The sequence below is a fragment of the Mastigoproctus giganteus genome, chromosome 9 (assembly GCF_048544385.1).
Source record: "Mastigoproctus giganteus isolate SK-2022 chromosome 9, ASM4854438v1, whole genome shotgun sequence".
Taxonomy (NCBI): Eukaryota; Metazoa; Arthropoda; class Arachnida; order Uropygi; family Thelyphonidae; genus Mastigoproctus; species Mastigoproctus giganteus.
In genome coordinates, this window is record NC_143583.1 from 185,766,416 (window position 1) to 185,792,983 (window position 26,568).

At 39.7% G+C, this 26,568-nt stretch overlaps 1 protein-coding gene across 3 annotated transcripts in view; it reads right to left on the bottom strand.

Moving 5' to 3' along the window:
• Positions 1-480: 480 nt before the first annotated feature.
• The window catches only part of LOC150080944 (neural cell adhesion molecule 2-like), a 244,587-nt gene continuing 218,499 nt past the window's right edge, over positions 481-26,568 (bottom strand). The window contains exons 5-16 of one of the 3 annotated variants that reach the window (XM_090380989.1): positions 24,809-24,919; positions 24,401-24,604; positions 23,983-24,279; positions 22,168-22,452; positions 20,279-20,566; positions 15,718-16,017; positions 14,498-14,623; positions 14,083-14,110; positions 13,845-13,987; positions 2,131-2,264; positions 1,817-2,035; positions 481-1,533 (exon numbers count right to left, since the gene is read on the bottom strand). In XM_090380989.1, the coding sequence (XP_090237115.1) occupies positions 1,483-1,533; positions 1,817-2,035; positions 2,131-2,264; positions 13,845-13,987; positions 14,083-14,110; positions 14,498-14,623; positions 15,718-16,017; positions 20,279-20,566; positions 22,168-22,452; positions 23,983-24,279; positions 24,401-24,604; positions 24,809-24,919 (2,186 nt within the window). In that variant the 3' untranslated portion in view covers positions 481-1,482. Of the gene's footprint in view, positions 1,534-1,816; positions 2,036-2,130; positions 2,265-13,844; positions 13,988-14,082; positions 14,111-14,497; positions 14,624-15,717; positions 16,018-20,278; positions 20,567-22,167; positions 22,453-23,982; positions 24,280-24,400; positions 24,620-24,808; positions 24,920-26,568 lie in introns of all 3 variants that reach the window. The other 2 variants (XM_090380988.1, XM_090380990.1) reach the window with 2 other exon arrangements.

Here is a 26,568-nt window from a genome sequence, read left to right on the forward strand (position 1 = left end):
ATCCATGGCAACCTTTTGAGGAGCAAGAATAATTCCACAAGTAACCATGGGTCTTTCTAAATCAGGAGCGGAATACAGAGAGGACAACATGGCTCTCCATTACGAATCAATAACCATGGTAACTGACTTTCAGATGACCGATGAGTGTCAAGAACGATAATCATAAGCAGACTTGAAAACATCCAGAGTTGGCTGTTTCAATGTCCACTGATCACTCCCAAGTAGTTTAAGTTTAGCTAGAGGTAAATTAAATTCGAAATTGCAGGTTATTAACTTTATTATTAGGGGTGTGTGCTTATCCGAATTGCTTCATCAATTGGTGAAGTAGACTAATATGTTGTTATTCTATATCCACTTGAAAAACCTGCCATCCACGATGTGCAACCTTGTAAGAAGACGCATCAGCCACGCTGTGTTATAAATAAAAATAATATTTAATTCATCTTCATATCGTTCGTTTAACGTTACAAACGTCAAGAGAAACAATTTGTTCTTAGGTTGCTTGTCCGCAGATTAATTCTACAAATACAGTGGTTGTCGGTTATCCATCGTTGCTCGCCACGAAGGTTTCTGCTGGGAGTCTGAGATACAGTGGCTCTGTATTCACTTCGAAATAACTCTTTTAAAGGAGTGTCCACGGCGTGACGAGTCTTATTGCTATCTGAAGTAGAAGACAGACACAGTCCTGCATAGGTGAAGACAGCGAAGTCATTTTTAAGATAAAAATGAGAGAAATTTTCCCTAAGCATGTCCGATGCTAATAAACACAGTATGGAGCTTAACATTTACCAAGAAATAATCGACACCCGCGAATTTAAAAATGTCTATCTGTTGGAGTAAATCGCTAGTGTGTGGTGTCTGCCCAGAGAAGTAAAGATGTTCAAGAAAACCCGACAGTGTGAGATGTTGTACAAAATCCGTTCCACTTCTACTTCGCTGTCGGTGAAAGAGAGAAAAACCTACGAAATAGCTATGAAAAATTCATTGTTAAAGGACCTGAAGTTGTTAACGATAGCTCTAAGAAACTTGCTAAGAACCGTCCGTCAATAGAAAGATAATTTTCTCACTCACTCAGTGGCTAAGCCTACGTTAGAGGCAGCCATATTGGCTACACCTACCTAGATAGGCATTAGGACTAACGGAAGATTCTAACGTAGTACTCTGAAGAAAGCCTACGAAACATACACAAACCCCTCCTATCTTGACGACCCCCAAAAGAGTCTAAATGATTCTGAGCTTCTCACAGAAAGATCACTCCTTCTCCTGTAGGAGTCCATTCGCAAAATCTTTCGTTCCGGAAAAGGCACTAAAGCGAAATGTCTATTGTTCGCACGGGTGGGGTGACGTCATCATGGAAGTCAGCGTCTTCTGTGGTCCGCCTGGACGATGTTGAAGAAATGTTCCACGGAAATAAAGTTCCCTTCAACTTCAAAAACAAAAAGTTCTCCTGGAAGTATTTTTCGTCGATATCTGTACACGTATTTACACTGGAGTCGAGATTGTCCGTCGTCCTCGGGATGGTGTGTACGGCTCCTAAAAAGAAAAAAGAAAAGTATATAGAACACACTGATATAAGAGGTCACTTAAGATTGTCTAAGGACCTCAAGTACTCTATTATTTAAAAGAAGTGCTCGAAGTCCTTTCTTAAATAAATTTACTTTGGACCAACAGATGGTTAGATAGAGAATATCATTGCATTAAAACAACAAGATTTCAGAATATTGTACTTGTTGATGTATAAAAATGTAAGCCCCTCTAACTTTAAAATACCATCCTATTTTTAACTTAGTCTGCGTATCCAAAAAAAAGAACTCACCCTTCCCAAAGTTCCATGCATCTTCTGATGGAAGCTTGCATTTCTTGGCGGTGACCGTCGATAGACATGAGGTTCCTCCTCTGGATCCAGCGGTGCTATATGTTGGGACGTTCGTCTGTTGTAGTCAAGATCAGCAAATGGTAAGGGAGGTTCGTAGTGAGTTACCGCAGGAGGAAAACTGTGTTCTGCAGGGGGATAATCATCGTAATACCGAGTTCTCTGCGAGGAAGAAGAAGAAAGAAAGAAACTCGGTGAATATTGCAGTTAATAAACGTGATGAGAAACGTTTTGTTTAAAACTCTCTCGACACTCACCTTCGATCGCCTCTGAAGACTATCGGAGTATCCTCCTTCGTACACAGAATTTCTATTATGGAGATTAGTCTCGTACGAGTAGTTCGCCTCTTCTTCTTGCGGATAAGAGATTTCCTGTTCCACCATGTATTCCACTGCAAGAACACAAAATGATGCCAGTTACTTCCTATAGGTGCGATAGTTTTTGCGTTTTATTTTAAAACATAAAAGCAATTTCCATATCAATCTACTTATTGGTATGGTAACCATGCATGCATTATATGAACTTTCGCTTACCATCCATCAAAGCATTATTGATACTTTCACCGAATGGCAGGCCCAACAAGTTGTTGCAGTCTAAATGTATCCTTCAGCAACACGTGTAAAGTATAAAAATAACTGGAATTTTCTGTCATTGACACAAGGACTTGTTTTTTGGGTTACAACTTCAAAGAAAATAACAAACAGATGAAGTAACGATAATGACCAGTAATCTTTTGCCATTATCTGCTTTCTGGGACTTGGCGGTGTTATTTTAACTGGCATCAAATGCCGGGCCTCGAAAAAAATAAATAAATCGGTTTACTGACAACGCAACGAACACCCCAGTGGCGACATCTAACGCCAATAAAAGACTTCCCACAGGACCAAGTGTCAGGGACATTATGTCTAATCCTAGTAATGGATGAGTACTTAGGGTTGATAACGACCTCGGAACTTTTCACTTGTGCTTCTGCACGTACCACGAGCTGACACTTAACCTCGCTACCTGATGATGGCAATTTGACTCCATTTTCTTCTTCTGCCTGAAAATAGCCGTTATGAGAAGGGGCGCGAAAGAAGATTCCGGTGGAAAAAAATAGCAGATCACCCACTAGGGATAAAGACGCCTTCTTATGTCTGACAGCTCTTTTCTGTGTCTTTGATAAAACACAATTAAAAGTATACACGTCTGCCAGTCGTTAAAGTAACCGTGATGGTAAAATGCTCCCGAAATATCCTCTTTCTATAAGTTTATTTCTGAACTTTGTTTAAAAACTGTCGGCCATAACTGCAGTTGAATCTAATCATGATCTCTTCTTCCTGTAAAGACATCTGAAAGAGAATTGACCCTGAGCATTCATGTCAAATGATGGCGATACATGCTGCGAAAAATAACAAACTGCATTTGAGGAGTAGTAATTCCAGATTATCTTAATACTTGGATTCGATAAACTTGAGTTAAGCAGCTGACTGTGAACAAAATAGAAGTATTGCGCAAACCGTCATGAAGGTTGTATACAGGTTTTCAGTGTTGTGGATCTGACAGAAAAAAATTGCTCAAAGTTGAGATCGGATGATGTCTGTGTGGGGACTTCAATGAAGCCTTTAAGGGTATGAGTAAATTTATTTTGACGTGGTATTCATTTAAATAAAGGAAGGATACAACAAAATTATCTGGCTTTTAGCAAATTACCACGAATCTTTGTAGAACTCCACACCTTACCTAAATTTAAGAAGGTTGGACAGATACCCGGCGACCTTTAGAACATAATGGTTGTATCGTCTGCAGTGACTATGTTGATAAAGTTCCTTATTAACATTCAATTTGCTACAAAGCTTCAGTTAAAAATTGATAGCATTGTTTTTATTATCATTAAACCTAATATAAGGTTATAAGGAAAAGAATACAAAGTGTTCATGGCTTTTCTTTAATCCCATATCATAAAAAAAAATCTACAAGCCATCAACTAGACAGCCCTGCTGGTTTCTAAGTGCCATAGTTCTTTTAAAGAACGAGCTCTTGGTTATCTCCAGCTTGTCGAACTGTGTCTGCCACTGGATTTACGCTTGGTGTTTCTGTCAATGAGTTATCATCTAAGAAAGGGATTACCATATAACTATTTGTTAATTGAAATAGATTGTGATGTGAGTTGCAAAAAGGAAAGGGAGTGTCTATAGACAACTTGGTTTAATCCCAATCTTCTGACTCTACATGGTTCCTTTTGTGCAAAGCTTATGGAATTTGGAATTACTGAGCATACTCTGTGGATTCCCGGAAGACTCAAACCATGTTGAGTATTGAGACCTGAGGGAGCAATTAATCGAAGAATCTCCACTCCAGGACGTGAACAACTGTTAGTTAGTACAAAAGAAGGTTTTTATGCAGGTCGAAACTTTGTAGTAAAACTATTCAGAAGAAGGAGGAACATGACGTGCTAGTTACAGAGCCACATTTATAGTCTGACAATAATAAGCCGCATCCAATCTTAATAAAAATTATGTTGACAACTCAAAACTTGTCCATGATTGTAAATGTTCTATTATATTTGAAATTAATGAGAAAAATAAAATTAGGGGCCATTAATCGCTGTCTTTTATGACACCTGTAATGCGATTGGTTGACCAATTGTCCGGGACAGACACGATGAAGGCAATAGGCTCATTATATATTTAAAAACATTGTTTTTTTTACAGAAATACATGTTATTAAGTCTTAAAGTCACATTTCTTCGCTGATTAGTGCAGACGTAATTTTCAAGAAATCGTTTTAAAAGACGTTGGTTGCATTATGTGCGGGCCAAAGTGCTAATGCGTTCTTTAATTAGGTTAGGTTACTCGCGGTGTTGGTGGACAAAGTTCAGTCCAGCAGATCTATAAATGCACTCCTCAAACATTGCTTACAGATACCGTTCTCGAGAAAGCAGTGGGAGTTTTTGACACGCGTGTGTGTATTAAAGTCAATTCCTTCTCGGCAGACAGCTCCAAAATCTCTTCTGTGAGTGGCGTTTATCTGAGACAGGGCAAGCCACGCCGCTGCTTGTAATCCCTGTAATGGCCGTGCTTATTTGTGTAAACACAAGACGAGTTTGCGAAATCCACCTTTTCCTTACGATGCCCCTGGAAAATTGCGCCTAATGCAAGAGCCTTCCGAAGTCTCCTTCTCTCTGCAACGATGCCTAATAACTGTCATTTTCCTCTCCATTTTGCTTCTCCGAGGAAAATAACGGTAATCAAGAAACCTCCGCAGCCTTTCTTTCACCCAAATGAGAGAAAATAACGCGCTCATGATGAAAGGAATGGGCCAATCTAACTGCGAACACTACCTTCCACTGGTACGAATTCGGCAGATGTTTGTAGACGTAATCACGTGCCAACCCTGGACAGAGTACTCCATGGGGTCGCTTGAGGAAATCAAAGTGTTCCATACGCTATCCTTTCATCGTGATATTATCACCCTAATTAGTCACCGGGTTGCTGCCCTCTGTACTTCATTTATGGTCTTCTCTCTCTCAGCATATATCAATTTGTTATTCCGCGTAACTGGACACCATGACGCGAATTTCCTGCCAGTACACGTTGAAACCCTTGGTGGGCCTTTGAAAGGTAAATTACATACCATTCTGTACACTTATTTTTGCGAGGACTCCCTTCTGAGTTATGGTATCGATCTCACGCGGTATAATTGTTATTTAATGGAATTATATTTTTCTAATTCAATTTTCATTCTTGTATATGCAAATTAAAATCCAGAACTTTACATTTCCTCAAATAGAAATGCAAACAAAAAAAAAGCTTATGTTTTGTGCGTTGATATTAATATCCGAAGACATTCGATAACTTAATTATGTTGTAGGACTTCTCTTGTAACTCCACGCGCCACTAGAGATGGTAGAAGCCCACGGATCGTCTGAGAGACAGCATAATTGCTTATGTCAATTAAATAGGGTCTCATTTTATTACGACTTATTCCCTCAGACATGAATATTTAATTTTAGTGCACGATGCTTCTGTTCAACTATATTATGGTGTGCGTAAAAAATCGTAATTCTTGACATCGAAGTGAAATAAGCCTTTGTGAGAGAAAATTAGGATTTTAGTTCGCATGTAAATTAGATTTAAGGAAAGAAAATTAGAATTTAGGATGATGGGGCACGAATAAATCAGACCTATATCTCTATCAAAGTTCCTTGGTTTGCAGAATGAAAATAAAGAGATTTTTTAAAAGCTCCTAAATACAAAATAGCTCAGTCTGTATTTTTATCTTCCTAGTTGAATACTGCACGCAGAATCTTAGATGGAGCTCTTAGAAATAATTGTAAAGAAACATAACAGCTATCGACTGGTTTAACTCTGTTCGGTGGGCATCAGAAATGATTACAAACGTTAACTCGTATTTGATACACAATTTACCTTTTAATCCGTAGCCCAGTAGCACACACTCTTTGAGTAGACCGGGGTTCACGCCCCTGACTGCTAAATATGGTCGAGCTGCCAACGCGCACTGGACCAATTCCCTCAACATGAATTGTTGAGGAGGCTTCCATCCTGCAGTTTACCTTTTAATCAAAGAATATAGGTATGTAGATCAGTGTAAAATTTAGAATGAATATCACTCTATTACATGTTCCCCTGAGTAATGAATGTGTTATTCAAGTTGGTACATGCTGACTACAACTACCTGGGTTCAAATCCAATCGACAAGCGTTGGGAAGTTTTATCTTGCCTTCCTCCCAAATTTCTTGAGATTTTTTTTTAATATTCCCTTGCTTTTGGTTGTAGTATCAAGAAATTCTAAAGGCCCTCTACCGGTTAATTTAATTTAAGTTTTAATAATTTTACATCATTAATAATAGGGAAAAAAAGGTGGAATCTACCATACAAATTAAAGATGGCTGTTCCAGTAGTTGATTACACATTGACCGCGTTAGTCTACAGTTTCTCCTTGGTTGCGTCATCCTAGATAAAGAGAGAGAACATCATTAAATGTACTGAATCCCGTTGTGTTTAAGGCCTTAAACACAACAGGATTCATTGCAGCTTACAAAAGTGGCCTACTTTCCCATCCACAACTAGCCTTGGTGCTCTCGCTAAAAAGCAAATCAATGTGGCGTCTCAAGGCCTTGAGATCCTTTTCATCCCCCCCCATGTTGACAATTAAACTTGGGATAACGGTGTCACACAACCTTGTCTAAATGTAGCTGTTGCAAACTTATACACATGGCTCGAAAGAAATCCTTTTGTTTTACACTGGATGATTAACCATTGTACAAACCTACTGCCAGTGCCACATGGTTTATGTTCCTTTTTAATTAATTACCTGACTGGAACGCAAGCTCTTCCTTCGACAAAATGTTGACTCTACACCGCATTCTTCTTCAGCGATTCCATAATTTTTTCCACCCACTGAAACAGTTTTCAGGCAGTTCAACAATATTGGTATACTTTTCCCCTATTTGGGAGGAGGGACGGGCTGTCGCTCATTCCGCAAAGTCTGGTCTGATTTTGTTTCTTTGAAAGATAACCTCCGCTGTTGGTCATCCTATTAAACCATATGCTCAGACCTTTTAATTTTTCAGTTACTCATGCGATGATACACTGCAGTTAGCGTCTATTGTACTAATAATGGCCCAAATTAGTAGAGCCACGCAGGATCCGTTACTTTCCAACAGTGCTGGGTGTAATTGAATGAGTAATAGTTGACTGCGAAAACAACACTGACCAAAATCTGCCACGCTTGTCCAGTGCGCCCGTATTTAGCAGTCAGGGGCTTGATGATGGTATATCAAGCTTAATGTCCAAGTTTGCAGACGATACAATGGTTGTTAAGAACACTACGCTGCTGGGTCTGGAAAGGTGGCAAATGAAGTTTAACATTGACAAATGTAAAATACTACACATGGGAAACAGCAACCCCAGAGCAACTTATCAACTCTGTGGTACTACACTGACAGTGGTTGAGAATGAAAAGGACCTGGGGGTAATTGTGCAGGCAGATATGAAGTTTTCTGAGCAGTGCAGACGGGCTGCAAGAGTAGCTCATGGTGTCTTATCAATGATATACAGGAATTAGGAGGTGATTATCCCCTTGTATAAGGCAATGGTCAGGAGGCCTCATTTCAAGAAGGATGTAGAGCTGCTGGAACGAGTACAGAGAAGGGCAACAAGGTTAGTGAACGGAACGAAGGGTTGCTCTTATGAAGAAAGGCTTAAGTTTTGCATACAGTGTCTGGAGACTAGTCACCTGCGAGATGATCTGATTGAGTTGTATAAATCCTTGAATGGTTTGAGCATGCTCAATGTTGATGGGATTCTTCCTCTTGTAAAGAATAATTACCTGAGAGGGCATAAATTCAAATTGAAGAAGGATAGATGTGCGGAAATTTGCCTTTAGCCAGCGGGTAGTTGGTTGGTGGAATAGACTTCCATCTTTTGTTGTGGAAGTTGATAGCCTAAATAAATTTAAGGCTCAGCTGGACAGGTATTTCGAACGAACGGAGGGGTGAAATGGAAGTGTTTTTTTTTTTTTTTTTTTTTTGTTTTGGCTGATGCATCATATGCCTCTACTAATGCAACAACCAACCAACCGTTCTAGCTCATACTATGACTTTCACTGACCTATACATAAACTAAGGTTGCCATTTTGTTATTAATCCATGATTATAACATTTCAAGATGAGCTGTAAAGTTTCTGTGGCAAACAGTCCAGAAGAACACTTGACGATTTATGTCCATATGAATAACAGCTAAGAGAGCGTGGACGGCAAAAATAGACGAACATCTCATTGGGGGGCCCCGAGGTAGGTATGTTTTCACTAGTAATAAAGTTGGGACGGTGATAGAGGCAGAGGGTTTAGAGTATCATTTTATCCACACGTCTCTGCAATATAATTTGGTTAATGTTCTCATCACTTCCAGAAAGGAACTACGAAGTCACAGTCTCCTTCAATGATCGGTATACATTAATAAATGCCATTAAACATCAAATACAGAGACCATCATATAACTCGAAAGCCCATTTCGTAACCTGCTGGTAATAGAGGAAATCAGATCTTGGTTTAAGTTACTGGGATTATAATAAACTTGTCTCGAATGCCAAAGGCTGCCTGGCCTCCTTAATTGATGGTATTTTTTTTAAATCACATCATAATGTCCCTAGTGAGCTGGCGATAAGAGAAGGGTCAATGAGTCCACTAGAGAAATTTGAAAATATACACCAGTTGTCGAATAAGAGTGGCGACATTTTTGAGCTCACAATCTGATTTAACAGATGTGTATTTCGAAGAATGCCTTAATATCACTCTTCGTTATGATAAGACGAAGAACTAAGACAATGAGCGTGCGGTCCACGCTGGTACGGGTGTAGCGTGTTGTTTCTTTGCGTGGAAGGACCTGGGGTCGAATCCAGCGAAGGAAATTTTCCCTGAGTATATTAAATTCCCAAGAAACTTCCCGGCGAATATATTTAACCTTAAAACTACAGTTCTTTTTGAACTTCTAAATAAAAATCTAGAAGTGAATGGAAAGAAGAAAGTTTATAAAACTTGGGCATGTTAGAATACAAGAAAATAATGAAATCAAAATCCTCTTCTCTAATTTTCATTAGTGATGGTGTCACGTTTTATGTCAATATTTGCAGATAAAATTAAGGTGGCCAGAATGGTTAATGAGCACCAGAGATGCTTCTACAGCAAGACAAATTAAACTGATAGGAAAGCAGCAATTAAGCTTTATCAACATTGGGTAGGAGAGTGTCGAAGAAGAAAAGTGGCATGGTGCTCATTGACGTAAGCTCCAAAAGTTTCGAAACCGGCCAAAAATCTGCACGGTATTTGAGGCAATCAAAAGGTAGAAAAAATTTCGTAATCGAATGAGTTCACTTAGTAGTATTCATTAATCAAAGGACTGACGTAGAGTGTATAAATATTAGAAGGTAGTAGGAAAGATGCCCTCCCAGGTTTGTCTTTATTTATAACAGAAACCATTTAAATAATAAAACATGGCTGCTGTTGTTTTAGGAGCATCAACGACTAATGCGTGGACACACTGCGATGAATTTAATGACCATCCTATTTCGGATCCAAACGACAGATTGATGTAATCTTTTTAGACAACACAGGGGGTATTAAAAGTCATCGTTTCCATTCTCAAACAAAGGACCTTTCAGTCGAACCACGTCATATACGGTGGCGTCCTTCATGTCGCTTTCTCTCTACGCAGATGATATAAAACTCTTCATCTTGTCGAAACACGGTGACAAATCTGATGCAATCAACGCCACTGCCCTAATAGAAGGACTTGAGAATATTGGCCTATCCATAAACCCGACCAAGTCTTTCACCAACCTGAAGATGAGCAAAGACATCTACATCAATGGTATTAGGGTCCAAAAGGTCTCGGATCACACTGATCTAGGTCTTACCTGGGATGAATGCCTGACCTTCCAACAGCACTTCGCTAACACAGACATGCTCCTTACACCATATTAATCCGGCCTGTTTCATTTTTTTGTGTGAGGAGGGGCTTCCTATGACTGTTACTGCACTTGCTACCACGCTTGTATGTTATCACCATTCTCTTTTCAGCTCAGACGACGAAGCTTTACGGTTTTTAAGGCATAAGCGCTTCAAAAGGCGGTCCTGTTTTGGTGTTGAGACTCGTTTGCGTCCGGTTCCTTTTTTCCTATCAGCAGAACCAGTATTCTTGAGTTTGAAAAGAAATCTACTCACTGTCGACTGATTACAAGACACTCTATAAGCAATATGACGGGAAGAACATCCTTCCTCACATAAAGGAACAACGGCACTCTTTCGTCGTGGCGTCAACTGCACGTAACTCACCATCCTGACCCAAGGAAGGAATGACTGCAACTCCTGCAGAGCGTGCTTATATAGCTGAAAGTAACATTGCCATATGCTTACGTTATTCGGACGACAATTACAACTTTAAGGGGTGATGCACTTTCTTTGAACACCAGTGTATATATGTGCTTTATTATTTTATAGAAACTAATGTTAATGTACATATGTATAGAGGCACCCTCCTAGCTGAAGCATGTGAAATAATAAGGTCATATTGCTCTGTGTATACTATCTTTAAATTGCATGTGTTCTGTGGTCGAAAAACCACGCTACTCTCAACTGAGACCGACTAATTCAGCACATAAAAATTCTTCACCTCACCAACGGGACTCGAACTCGGGTCTCTTTCGCCCGGTGTGAGGAGGACGGCGGTTCTATCGACTGTGCTACCCACGAGGGCAATAAAACATGGCACCAACTTGCAAAATCAACGAAATACAGTTGCCAGCAGCAAGGAACTCCCTCTATAATTTTTGATAAAAACGGGTACATTGAATGAAGGTCGAGGGGTTCCGAAGTACCCCTAGAAAAATATCACTTCCAGGGCCTGCGACTAACTAACTAATGAATGGGGATCTAAGATCTTCAAGATAAAAAAGGACTAATATGTTACTGTTCAGTCTGATATTAAATGTTCCATAGAATGTAAACAGGATATTATAGACAGTTTGGTGCATTCCATAGAAATTAATAAAATCCACGAAGTAAAAGGAGAAAACATGGGGAAAATTATTTCTTTACGTGTGATCTTCATAGTAATGGCGGTTAGGATTCATGTCGTGATATACAAACGTGAGGCGTCTGTATTGTGAGAACTACGTTCTTATTTGGTACAATTTTACCTTCTCTCCTTAGTGACATTTGTTACTCCTTGATTTTTAAGTTCCTCTGATAACAGAGGATCCCACTCGGAGATGATTCCTCTTTGTGGTGTTACAAATACTGATGTTCCTATTAGTCCTTCCAGGCATTTTTGGATCAAGAATAGTCCTTTTTTCCACTACTTGATCTCCTGTAGACACCCAAGCATGAGTGGTATTAGAACCTATAGTACTTAGTACCATGCATGGGTTGAAGGAGAAAAGTTGGACAGTAAAAGGATGCTGACGGGTAGCGGCCCGTGTTTGGAAAAGAGAGAATTATAGGAGCCACTTCAGAAGAAAATTGCCCATGGAAGTGTCTGTAGAAAAGGCATCTAGAAGTCTGAGAGAGGTTTTAGGGACACTGCCCCATATGTGGGAACAATTTCCATGGTAGGACGGACTGCGATTTATATAGAGCGAGCAGCTATTTGGAAGAAAACCCAGTGTTTTAGATGTAGAGGAAGCAATACTTGTGATGTGTTTATGCCAAGAGAGATTAGAAGTCGGTAATCCCAAATAGAGATATGTGATCTTGTCACCGAAGAAAGCTTTTGCGAGACATACGACAAGACTGAAATCAACCTAAGTTATCTTTGGAGAATTACCATTTAGGGAATTGATAGTGGATATTGCGATTGAAGCCGTTTGTGCAGAGCAAAGTTTCTCAAACTGGAATGCAATGTGCTGTCATCAGAAAAATTATGGACAGGATATCTAGTCAATGGAAGAAAGTCATTAATATACAAGAGAAAAAGATTAGGAGAAAGAACTGAAGCTTAGGGTACATTAGTGGAGAAGTCAGAGAGAAAACTGGATATCCAATTACAAAAAAAAACAGTTGACAAACCATCAGATGGAAGCTTATTTAGGAGATCTTTATGTTAAACAGGATCAACAGCAACTGCTTGAATTTGTCCACAGATGGGTAACGAAAGCCGGAATATCACTAGTGGATTGATATTGGCGATCATTGATCATCTGGAGAGTTTCTAGACAGTTTAGAAGTTGGCCTTTAATAGATTTCTCCATTACTTAGCAGTAAGTGCAATGGGGAGGGGATTTGTCACCTTTTTAGGAAAGACTGGACATGGGCAAATTTCCACGCAGGACGGAAAACGCTGTTAGAATAAGAAAGTGTAAAAAAATGCGACACAGAACAGGAGCCCAGGTTTTGAGAACAAGTGGAGAAATACCATCGAGACCAGGCGCTTTCTTGGTATCAAGACTGTTCAAAATTCTTCTGACATCCTTTTGATAGAAGACTACAGGAGACATTGAATGGAGTGTACTGGGAATAGTAGGAGATGGTTTATCAAGGTCATCAATACACGAGTTAGAAGTAAAGTACGTTGCTAGCAGATCGGCTTTATCTTCAGCTGAGGCGGCCAATAGCTCTGGCAAGAGACCACAATACTAAATTCTGTTTGGACAAGAAGCAAGTTTTCTACTCTTAGCCTGTTCAATAACTGCTTTACAATTATTCCAAGCTTTGGTGTAGGCAGAACATGAACTTGGAGATTTGTATACAAGCCAATTGCGATATGCAACATTCTTATCTTGAGCAGCCTTAGCTCTTTTATTGGAAAACCAAGGTTTAGATAAAGGATTCCATTCCTACAAGAATTATTTCACTGACACGATCTGAGCAAACGCTGACATCAGATGATTTGAAACAGTAATCCCGCAGATCGTCCAATTTTGCATTCTTTTAATGCCAAACAACACGAGGTTGGGAATAGCCATGAGACAATCACCAAGTTCTGATGTGAGGTGCCTAAGGGACTACTCACTTAGAAGGGTTGTTTGTTAGAAAATGATCAAGAATGTTCGCTTTGTGGTTAGAATTGTCTAGTATTCTGGTAGGTAAATGAACAATCTGTGCCGGGTCATTAGTAATTGCAAAAGCCTCAGAATCTAAACCGACTGTGAACATTAAAGTTACCTCACTGTTAGGAGACCACAGATGAATTTTACCGGCTCTCTGACAATAAACAGGGTTAGTTGTGTTAATTTAAGCAACAGTTATTAAATACATTAATAAGTTGTAATGAAATAAATATAATTTCAAAGTGCACATGAGAGACATCCATTTCTCCCACTCTGCTAAGAACTGTCAAACTTCGAACGGGTTTTTGTTTAAATTGGAAACCCACGCAGTGTAACTACAAATATCGCTAGAATAAATAAATAACCGTACAGGTCTGGTATTCTCTAATGGAACCTAATAAGTTGTGGAATGTCAAATACGTACCGTTATTGGGGTACAGCATCCCAGGCACGATAACTCCCTGATCCATCTTGCAACAGTATACGTTTTGTGGGGGGATTAGGTCCGGATCTTTGCCGTCGTGGTCGCTTGAATCGACAAGATTTTTCTTCAGCAGTACCTCGTCTCTGTTAAAGGAATCAATATGAAAATTTTTAAATATAAATAAACACATTTTATTAACTCGTAGAAACATATATAGAGTTATTTAAATTAGACTTACTTTTCCCTTGTGCTCTCTTCCCGGCTGCCTGTAATTAAATTATAAGAAAGATTAGTCACGTGTCAGATATACAAATAATATTTGGATTAATGGAACTTGATGTTGGAGTGGCATCCCTGATCACTACATTGGAGATTTTAGATATACAGAAACAAAACGCAACTGGACATTATTGTGAAGTAATTTAGAGCGCTGTCTATTTGATCACAGAGGAAAGACATTTATTTCTTCCTCCATTGTCGAAACCAGTTTTGGAGGGAGGTAATGTTTGGGGGTGCTCATATTTTACCACAAAACACAGAAGTTCCATTATATACGACACAATTCCACTTAGTTCAGCTGATTGAAAATGAAACCTTAAATAAATTGTGTTAAAGATGTCCGCATTTGAACAATGAACCCATCAGTGTCTTACCTCCATCGTGTGATTCTCCTCTCATTCTAATCACGAGCACGGCGATTCCAGCGACCAGCACTAGAGCTGCGACGATGCCGATCATCACACCGAGAATGATGTTGATGGACTCGGAAGCAAATGCCCCTAGAAAGAAACAAGGAACATGTTATTCGCCCTCTATCGAGCACATTTGGTTTCACACTGTACGTGTGATAAGTAACAGGTTTTATTGGGTTCAATGTGACAGTTCTGTACAATATTCTAGACACCATTCCTCGGTTTATTTCAATGGACAAAATTTGTTCCATAAATGCATCATTTGCATACTCTTCTGTTTGGTGAAATTTTCACGACTCAAAGGCATTTAAATGTGTTCCTTTTTAATGCGATCTGTACATCCCCGAAAAGACGTCATTGTCCACTGCAGATAAATCACGTGACTGTCCTGCACATCTGTTGCCAGAATTAATTCCGCACTGTCAGATGCCTTTTGCAGCGGGTGGAGTGCAAGAACACTCAATTTTCCTTGTTTCCTGCAACAGCGGTGGACAATCGGAGGGGATGGCAGCTCTGCTTTTCTTTCTATCGTGCAATCGGACTTAATTAGCGCATTCTTTCTCGGTGAGTGGGAGTGTCTGTACAATTAACATTTAATTAACAGACGAAAGCGCACTGATATTAATCATCCTCCTTCGTTCAACTGGTAGTAGCGACTGACGATCATCATCCTGGAGCGTCCACGCAATTAAAAACTTTGTTTCTGGTGATAGCACCAACGTCTAGTTTCGCTCATCACCTCCCACTTCTTCTGTTACTTAAAATTCAAGTAGGTGGCGCCACGTCATGCTACGTATTGATTTCTTTCTTTACCTTTCATCCATCTCCTTGTTCTTTGCGTGATTTCCTTCTGTCATCTTCACGAAATCCAAGCTCGAGAATAAAAAATCTTCTAAAAAGAATTACAGAACGAAGAAACTTTTAGAGAAATTTGTTAGCAATTTAAACATTAGAAAAGACCCGCTCTTAGTTTAATACAAATATCGTTCTCTCTAGAAAAAGAGATTTCATCGGATTTAATGAGCTACTCTAAGAAGAAATAAAAAATGAATCCATAATTATGAAAAGCGTGAATAGGTCAGAAGAGAGAGAAAAAAAAAACCGGAAATTAGGATCATGCAGGTCACGCAACATCACAAAATGTAATCTCGCCCGAAGAGTTTCTCAATCACTCCACTCACCTGCAGGTTTGGACAGATCCTCGAGGGTCTTCGCCTTCAATACTACGGAGCCGCTCTTTCCTTTCACGTTCGCTGCATACATAACGAGAACAAAGTCGGTCCCGGAGGCCAAATCGGGCACATAAAAGTCCGGACTCTTTCTGGACGTCAAGTTGCTCTCCAGATGCTCCTGAACCGAATTGTACACCTCCAGATGGAAGCGCTGTATCAGCCCCCCGTCGTAACCCTCGTCGCAGCTTACGGTCAAAGAGTCGGTTGTGCTGTTGGTGACATTGCAGTTCTTCAGAGGATCCGGAGGGCCTGCAATGAAAGAAATGGGCAAGGTTTATTGTCGTCTATCGGGGAGGGGAAGAAGTGGTTAGATTTAATGTATGATTTAGTCTCCATAAGAAAATCAAGTACAAAAGTGGCGGTCATTAAATGTTTATTAATTTGTCTAATCTTGTTTACATCTTTTTACTCACATGATGTGGACAGACAATTAATAAAAACTGATTTTTATTTAATTTCTCTTATTCTAAAAGGTCACTTCAAATAACTAATTTTGCTGCACAGTTTGAGAAACTCTGACGCCCAGAACAGCTTCTTTTCGTACTTCAATTGCATCTTACCTGGATTTACGACTCGCTAATAATTCATCTTCCTTCGATGTTCCCTCCAGAGATTCACTGCTGCATTCTCATCACATACCAATTATTTTGGATGCTTCGTTCGACTACGTTGCCCACCACCCTAGACAACAAGCTTGTTGATTAAGCATCAATGTCACGCATCCCCTTGCCAGCAAATTTATCTACGCTCCGAGCTTTCAGAAGACGTTGATTCCTGCATACCTACGATATTCCATTGGAAGCCATTAAATCGTACTTTCCTTTTATTACACCACTTCCAGCAGATCACTCATTGGGTATCCGACAACCTACTGCCCAATATTGAATATAAAAGTTCGTTTTAATCCTCTCCTTTTGGAAGTTGACTCCAAAAGCAATCGCCACAAAGCCGAACAGTTTGGAATTGAAATAGATCAATAGAATCTAGAATTTCTCTCCTTATTACATTAATTTTCCAATCTCTATTTTCTAAAAAAGTTCCGAAACTTTTCCTTCGGACAACTCTATAAATACACGCAATTAGCAGTCGCATATGGATGTCTCATGGCCTTAGTAGTCACAGATGCTTGGTCCAAACGAAAAGAAAAACTATTTCTTCTATAAGTAATTATACACCGGATTCCTGTGAACCAGTCTTCAAACATCTGGACCTTACGCTTACAGGTCTATTATTTCTAATCCTCTCATCTTTCGCAAGAGTTGTCTACGTCAATGACAGCTGTTAGGAGCAGTCTCGCCCGTGGGTCATCAGTCACATCTGTTCGGACCTTGAATGAAAGGCTAATACCATTATACTAAACACGTATAATCAATGGGTTTGATACATTCGGCCAGAACTGGTATTGTCATATCCCTCGCATTAACAGATGATATGTGGATTGAGATGTCTCTGTAAATTCTGCGCTGCTTTTGAGCACACATTTAAGTAGAATTTATTACTTTTTGGTGAGCTTGTACGCGTAAATATTGAAGATGGAAACAGAAGAAACTTTTCTCCTAACAGAGCGCCATCAACAATAAAATTACCCTTTTTTTTACCGAGGAAAGTGGACATTAACATAACAGCGATGCCATCAGTCTGTTCTTGGAATGAAATAACCGATGCAGAGTGAAAGTGGTGGCTGCTGGACCTTATGTTGATGAATGATTGATACGTTTAATCATTAGCGGATCATAATCATTAAGTACAACTGTAGCCGAGACGCAAAAGAAATGAGTCCGTTGTTTACTTGAAGAACAAGCGATGGCCCAGATGCATAATGAATGTTTAAGCGAGCTATTCTCAGACACGTGTACCAGCCTATTTGCTTATGTGGAGTACAATTGCGAGGCCATTATAACTAAGTTTATTATACAGAGTAAGACATTTCCTGGCTTCCGGATAATGGCCACAGAATAAATTCAACCTCATTACCAAGTAAGGCTAAGTGAGTGCGAACTCACGAGCAAACAAGCAGTTACAAGTTTCATATTTTTCTGGTATTTAGGAAGTCACTTAGGTTGTTTTCTTCTGGTGGGGCGATCTTGGAAGAATTTGTTAGGCGAAAAATGAAAAGAAAGCAATTATCGACGCTAGTGGAGATAACAAATTTAATGATTGATACCAACTGTTTAAAATCATGCCGTGTTTTCGTAAATATTAATATGGACAAAGAAAATCAAATTGATTCATTGTCGATCTTCAAGATTTCATCTTATTGTGTATGCCCCCTTTACTGCATTTGCTCGATTCGATGTACTTCATCAATTTCGCAAGGCTAACCCTGGGTCCGCTTTATCTGTATTTTTTACATTAATCAATAATTGTTAGTGTTGGGAGTCAACTTCATAAAGTTATCTATTCTTCAACTGGCAGTGATGAACTCCACCGAAACGTAAATTATGTTGCTTCCACTCGAATCGTGCAGTTTAACCCAAGGCCTTAGGTGTCTTATTCCTCTTCACGCCAGACAAAAACTCCATGGTCTCTCTTTTGTCTACACTATCATTGATTCTCCTCTTCTCGAACAAATATCTTTCACTACACTCGCTTGAATTCCCGTTATACAATTAATTTCTCAAGTATTGAGTACTTGTCCGTCGTACTCAACACTTACTTGGTAATCTGTGTATAAGAAATTAAGGCTTCCGTAGCCGAGTGGTCAGGGGGCAGGAGTGCAGTAGCACACCTCTTTAAGTAGACCGGGGTTCAAGCCCATTACTGCTGAATACGGTCGATTTATCAACCCGCACTGGACCAACTTGGCAAATTATGGTCCATTTCTCCCAACATGAATCGTTGAGGGGGATTACATCCTGCAGTCTTTATATGAAATTGCCACCATTTTCTCTGCATGCCCTATGGGTGAGAAGTTTGTAGAGAAAAAAGATGAAGTAGAAATCAGCCCATATATAAGAAGCATGAGAACAATGAACATCTTCACACACTGCAAACAACGCTCTGGATAGGAACACATTCTATAAGCCGAAGAAAGGGAAGTGTCGCAGTTTTGTGCTATGTCCAACGCGTTTCCAATAACACGACTTCCAAGCTATTAAGTACCACCTGAAACCAAAAATCATTTAATTCCCATTACATCTTAATGTCAACAATGTAATCCAGAATATCTGGCGAGTTCCATATCGGCAGGATTGGAATAAAAGAATGCGATGAACCTTCAAGAATATGCAGATAACACTACATAATCCCACGTAGTTGAATGCAGTGTTCGTCGAAAAAGCAGCAGCAATAGGTCATCTACCCTGTGAAAAAAGGTTCAAAGATGTTCATGAAAGCAATTACCAGCAGAACACCGAAGAGCTTATAGCCACAGTAAAAATTAACCACCACGGCTTACCATAAGGAATTCTTTCTGGATTGTTATCTAAAAACACATGCGGATGACCTTGAGGTATTCATTAAGAAATTTTCTGTTTATACTCCGGGACGACCACACGGTCAGAGGAGTTTGTAGATTCAAAATAAAAAGAAGAATCATAAGATCGGACCTTAACAACCAAGAAAATGAAAAACCCCGTAATAATGGGGAGCATGTGAAGGGATTTCAATACCATAAAGAGCTGGGGCTCATATGAGATAGTACGTTCACATTAGAGTAGCAAGGAACAAAGTAAAAGAAATATGTACGATGTCTGATGGACAATCAATCAAGAAATTATTGGAATTTCAAATCCCTAGCTGGACTTTACAAGATTCTTGTACATTGCGATGTACAGTGCTTATCTGGTCTTCAGCTGAGCAAAGGTACTCTCCAGGACAGTCCTACATGCAGACTGAAAGAAATAAAACTTACCACGCTTGCTAAACTGATAACAAAGAAATTTATGCTCCGGCTCTCGAACATTATTCATGTAAACACAATCCAGTTAGCAAAAGTGTACCAAATAAATTTCAAGAAGACAGAAAAACAGTCAATAAAGGAAACATATGAAACTTGGTTTCATGGTGTTATGATGATGCAATCACATATAGCCTTTTTTAGAATAACAGGAAGTATTTCGCTCAGTTCCAATAGTTCCCCCAAAGAGTAGCCCTCATGGGTAGTACAATTGGTAGGATCGCCGTTCTCCCCACACCGGATGGAAAAGAACTGAGTTAGGATCCCGTCGATGACGAAAGGAATTTTTATGGGTCTTCTTCACAACATGGCTGAGTAAGTCTGTCTCGGCCGAGTGTAGCAAAGTTTTTCCTCCCAGAAAACAGAAAATCGACCATAGAATACAAGGAGCAATATGACGTTAGTCGCTGATGCTCCTACAACCTTCCCCACCCCAAGACTTCTCCGAGATGGAGAAATTAATTTATTTGTTGATACTTGCCTACGTTATGCTGTTTATAAAATGTTAGAGCCAAATCTTTTAAAATTAATAACATAAACAAAAGCCTTCTATTGTGCGAGCAATATTAACTGAGTTGTTACGTTTACTTTTGATTTCTAAAGGTGGCGTACCTGCAGGTATGACTGTGAAAATGCATGGAGTAAATTGCTCGCCCACGATGTTTTTCGCCCAGCAGAAGAGAGTGCCGAATTCCTGGAGAGAACGAGGGATGTAGGTCGCTACACTGCGAGTAGCTTCACTGGTGAAAGAGTGAACTTTGTGGTGCTCCGCGGAGTTGTTGAAAATCCAGCGGAAAGTGACATCACCTGGCTCAGCCTCCACCTGACAGTCCACTCTTGCGGCTTCTTCCTTGGCTACTCCATAAACGATCTTCTGTCCAGGTTTACAAACGGGAGCGTCTAAAGAAATACAGAAGACGTTATTCAGTTGTATTTTTAATAAATTCAAATGAAAGATTGACCCTCTCTCTTTGTGTGGATTGATAAAACAGTGATGTCGGTGGCTTTGTTGGAACCGCATTTGTGCATTCTAATCCACTCCCGAAAGAAGAGTGTTCAAAAGAAAATTGAAGAACCCCTCTTTAATTCGGGAACTATACCATCAAATAATTAAACTTTCCATGCGCTATCATCATTTTGCAATGGCGTATCAATCATCCCCAAATTAAATTGACGATCCAAACTTGAATGGAACAGATTAGAATGAATAAATGCAGCACCACGAAATTATTGATCCACATCAGCAAAGAGAATGACATTTCTTTTTTTAAAACTCAATTTTTAAGTTTGTTAACTAGATAGTAAAAATTATCCACGACAAAGACTTTTTTTTTTTTAGATTCTTCCACCAATAAATCAGATTTATTATAATTCAGCAATACACGAATTCGATATCGAGCCGCAATTTATACTGCAGATATCAATTTCGTTGCCAACTCAGTACCACCAATTCATCTTTGGGAGTATCTCTCGTGATTTTGTTAAGGTTTGCCGACATTAACTTATTCTTTCCAACTAACTTTCAGGAAATCCCTTAAAAATGATCCTTAGTCTTATATTACAAGCCTTTTAATAAGACGAAGGACTGCGCCAGCCCTAAAGAAAACGTGACCTGAATGGCAATCGTAGCTACGGACAATCTCTCTCTCTCTCATTGGTGTGGCTGAAAAAAATGTTTAAGAAATTAAATCAAGCACATCTTTACCATCACGTCACGTCGAATTCATTTCCACAGCTTTGGATCAATCAACAAAATATAACATACTCCAAAATTTCTCAATAGTTTGATTCAACTCGTCATGGCCTTCTGGTTCATTAATTGCATAATGGCAATGAGAGGGTGATGCCATCTAAACTGATTCCCCAAGGGCCTTCAAAATATACCCCATTTTATGCAATGGCATGTCCTTAAAAATCTATTTATCTTAATGATATCCTTGAGATCTGCATAGGAAACCATATACATGAAAGGGATGAGAATTTTCCCAACTTTCAGCTAGCATCCAAGCTGATTTGGTTCGACCACCAGCTGGACTGGCACTGCTCTGGAAATCCCATCTGAAAACAGTCATTCTCACACCTTTCATGGTACTTCCTATACCACTCCTTTAGTGAACTCTTGTAATGCTGTCCTTATGGCACCATCAGCCTCACTTACCCGGGGTAAATAAGATACAGGAAAACATCTGAGAATAAGCTGTAAGAAATTAAAGGAAAATTGCACTCCACATACATTTAAGTGCCGATTATTTCACCAATTTCCAGATCTTTATGTACCTACGCACCATGCCTCAAAGAATATTCAAGGCCCAAAAACTTTCCTGACGTATCTATATTTCCTCTACAAATACCCAAGTAATTAAATAGGTTGTACAAAAAGTTTGCCTATTCCCCACTGGTTCGTAATAATGTACAACAGTTGCCTCCTCTAGAAAATTAGCAATTACCCATTGAGTAGAGCACCGAAGCAAATATCTGTATTCGATCAAGGCAATACTTACAGTGTACTTTCAGGAAGTGTTGTGTACTCTCTCCTCGGCCTTCGATGTTGGAAGCCGAGCACTGGTAGTGCCCTCTATGTTGCCTCTGGACTTTCTTCAGAAGTAGCGATTGATTGCTGGCTACGATCCCAAGGGGCGGATTACTAAACAAGGGTCTTCCGTCGAATTTCCAAGCAATATCGATTACCCACGGGTTAGCCTTCACGTCGCAGTCAAAATATACATCATTGCCCTCAGTAATGACCTCGTGTTGGTTGCGTGGCGATAAGGTCACTTTAGGTATATCTGTTGGGAGACATTAAGAAAAGAATCGAATTATTTTTGAATTATCAAAAATTATAGGCTCATTTGAAGAGAAATTATTATCATAATATTTATACGTACGTACTCTAAAAAGACCAGAAAAGAAAAAAAACAACTCAAATGTGAATTGCTTGTACCAGCCAATAAGAAAATCGAAAGCTATGCACTTAAACGCCCTCTGTTATCTTGTATCCGAAAATATATTGTATTTTATAAATCTAAAAGTGTTATTGAATCAAACGATATGAGCCATCATTTTGCTGGCGTTGGCAACTTGGTGGGATGGGGGAGGAGGGCCATTCAACTTGATTGCTGTTTATCTTCGTTTCATGGAGATGAGCAGGGTTGCGCTCACAATAGGAAATATATGCAAATAATCGGGGTGGTTTTATTGGAAGGTGAAGATATATTTCCCATGTTTCATTCATGTCTGGTGTATGGAGCTACTCTACACTCCCGTCACAAGCTAAATAGCCCTTTTTATCAATTTTTTTTTGTTTGTTTCGAAAATCAGCAGCCATTGAAGTCCTTATGGGCGATGACAATGGATCATTTCCAGAGCAGAACTTGTAAAAGGTTGGTGCACGTTTCCGGGGAGGATAAGATAAATGGGATGTGGAAAAATATACGAAAGTGCAGATTGTGTCCTCCGAAATGGAATATTTTATAAGAACTAATGCGCCGAATGAATTTATAACGGTCAGATGCATCTTAAAAAGCAATAAGCCCTTTTAATTTTCAGTCTATTTATCACCATCTAGCACTTCGGAGACCACCCCTTTAAAAGGTTTCTTTCTGGCAAAAAGAGAAATCGCCACAAGAAACTTAGGTTTTTATCAGAACAGTTTTATTACAGTTAATAAATCGATTTACATCGAACTTCACTTAAACATATTTTGAATGAAAAAAGTCAAAGTCACCAGGAAAAGCGAAGTCTAATGAATTTCGAGGCAGAAACAAAGTTCCACTCAGTGGAGTCAAAAAGAACATAAACACGAATCTCAGATAAAATAAAATATTCCCGAACTTCACCTGCCACCCGTCAGTACACTACAGGGACACATTGTCTGATGCAATTGAACCGGCTTAAATTGTACAGAAGATGGAGGAGAATGTCCTCCTCTTGGTAACCTAGCAACGCACTGTGTGGTCGAATCTCCAAAACACTCGGTATGGCAGAATATCACGTAAATAATCTCTTCTAAATGCCAAGACATTCTTACAAACATTTTCGGAAGCATCTTCTTATCGTAAACGGTACACAGGGTGGTTACAAAGGATCATCTCGATTTTAAAAATTCATTACTGAATAACAAAAACATGGTGGAAAAAAAATATTAGTACTGATTTCTTCCACACTAGGCGTTGATTGTCCAGTTATAAAAACGGAGTGAAAGGGTTTTGTGTAAGTGGAGGGAGAATTCCTCTATACCCTCTTCCGCTACATTCTCTAAATACCAAAGAGGAGAGTGGATTAACAGATTGCTAAGTTAATTCCTAAGTCTCACTTACATGACACGTTCACGGTCCATCCATCCTCCACGGTACTGTCTGGTAAACGGGGATTGTCTGCGCGGCACCCCAAGTACTTCCCATTGTCATCCGAAGAAGGCCAGAAACTCAACACGCTGGTTGTGACGTTTCCATTGGCTGAAATCCTCTCGGTGGTGTTGGTGACTTGCTTGGTGCCCATCCACCACGTGATGCGAGCTGGAGGTCGCGAGCCAGTGGACTGACAGACAAGTTCCGACTTCCGACCAGCAGAAAGGGTACGCCGCATGGAAGTAACCTTAACGTCGATGGGTCTCACTGCAACAGAAACCACAACTGTTGAATGCCCTTCCCTGAACTTGCGTGTTGTTAATAGACAAACAAAAAATGTCCCACTTAACAGTCCAAAATACTAAAGACTGAGCCGAATATATCTTACAATTGAGGTCAAGCTTGACGGAGGAGGTCGCAGGCACGGTGGAGTTATTATTGTTGGCCTGACAGGTGAGGATGGTCATCAGGTCATAACGCTGCAGTTCCCTCATTGAAAGGTCATTACGAACAACGCCTTCGGACAGCACGTGGAAAGTGTCATCGAGTAGAGTCGATCCTCTCCACCAGGTCACGGTAGGTGGCGGGATTCCTGAAAGAAAGGCAACTGTGTAGAATTACAGAGGACGAAACTCATAATGGCAATGCTCAGATGATTTAATTTATTAATTTTGCAGAAAAAATTGCTCTTTAAAACGTTTCGCTAAAATTAATTTAAATTATTGGACATCGGGAAACCATTTGTTGATGTCCAATGACTGCGCAGTTTTAAGTAAGTAACCACCATAGTGCTAACCTCCTAGGGCTTCACACCGAAGTTCTAAATCAGCTCCCTCGTCATAAGGCCCAATGACACCTGACAGGTCTTGTCCATCTTCGTCCAGAACGACCAATTCTTGAGGAGGAACTGGAAGTGGAAAAAAAATCGAACTAAGCATAAATTAGAGACCGCTTCATTGCGAAATTAATGAAAAACACCTCTGAAATCATTTTCCAAGTAACAGCATAGTGCCAAAATTAATTATTCTAAGTTCTTTATTAATTTTAATTAAAAAATGGCACTTGTGAACAAAAAGATCATATAACCGAAATTAACATTTCATAATTAACATTCATCGCAATTAAGTATTAGAAAAAGTATATAATCGGCTTTTGAGACTGAATTAATTTGTGGTTGCCTTATAATTAAAACCTTTTCAAATGAATACGAAAATTCAAACATTAATTCGCCGTTGCTAATAGAAACCGAGAAATTATTCTTCTGCTACGTCACAACTATTCTGATCAGATATTCTTCACTGCGCTGAAGCGAAAGGATTTATTTAAAAGGCACTATAACGATTTAAACCGCGAAGTTATTATACTAAAGAGGAAAGGAATATAAAAAAAAAAAGGGCCGGGTATCGGTGCGAGAGACACGTGCTTTTTATTGCGTTCATTTCAATCACGCGCAACAAAAATTTTACGCGAATTTCAAAAGTCATTTGCATTCTTGTGCACGCGCACTCGTGTTAATTGTTTGGCAAGTAACACCAAACGACACCAGAACGTGGCATTGCAACAATGCGATGCATTGTTAAGTCGCGCGATCAACAGCCATAATTTTAATTGGAACAGATGCGACAACAATTAGTTGTTAAATGCGTCATTTTTAATAACTGGGCAAAGAGTAGAGCAGAAAGGACCCGGGGTGGCCACAGATGGCCTTAATGCCGTTGTAATTATAGCGTCACCATAACTAATGTTCCCGTATCGTTAGAGAAATGTGTACGTTTTAATGGAGTTCCTCGCCAGTTTCTGGTAAGCGCAGATTAATTTTGCATTACAGACGTGGAACCGAGAAGGAAATTGATTGGGGCTTGCATTACACGTTCCCTTCTTAATTGCGTCCAACGTTTCAGATGTTTGCTGTCTTCCGATGTAGTTTTGTGTAATGTGCGTGTACAATAGGCTTTGTGCAGCGAGCCCGGCGCACTTCGTGTGTAATGCGTCCACTGAACGAGAAATGATTCCTCCAAGACACCCTTTCAAGTTCATATTCGGCGCACGATGTCGGCTGCCTCCCTTCTTCCCGCATTTCACGATGTAGCGACAGATTAATGTTCGGCTGTTGGTTCTCCGATACACCTTGCTCCATGGTCCGCATTCCCTCCACGCTCATTTCAAAGAAACCCACTATTTTGCCTTCTGTTCATTAACAAAGAACGATAGTATATGGGCAACCCAACTTACAAAAGCAAAGACCATTCGCGTGTTCTTCCTCAGAGTCACAATATAAGTAATAAAAACAAAAGAGTTGACATACTCTGGCCTCGGTTATGGATTTTTTGATACAGGGGCAGTGGACTGGCAGACGATCACAACATAAATGTGGTCCACTCAAACTCGACCACCTTTTGACCAGACGACACGCGCACGAACCGATTATAAAACGAGGCAACGGTGTTAGGTATGTGACTAAAGGTTTCCTCACTAAGCGAGAGGGTCCATTAATCTCGAGGTGTCCCTTTATATGCTAATATTCCCCCATTATCTCCAGCACGAAGAAAGTAGAAC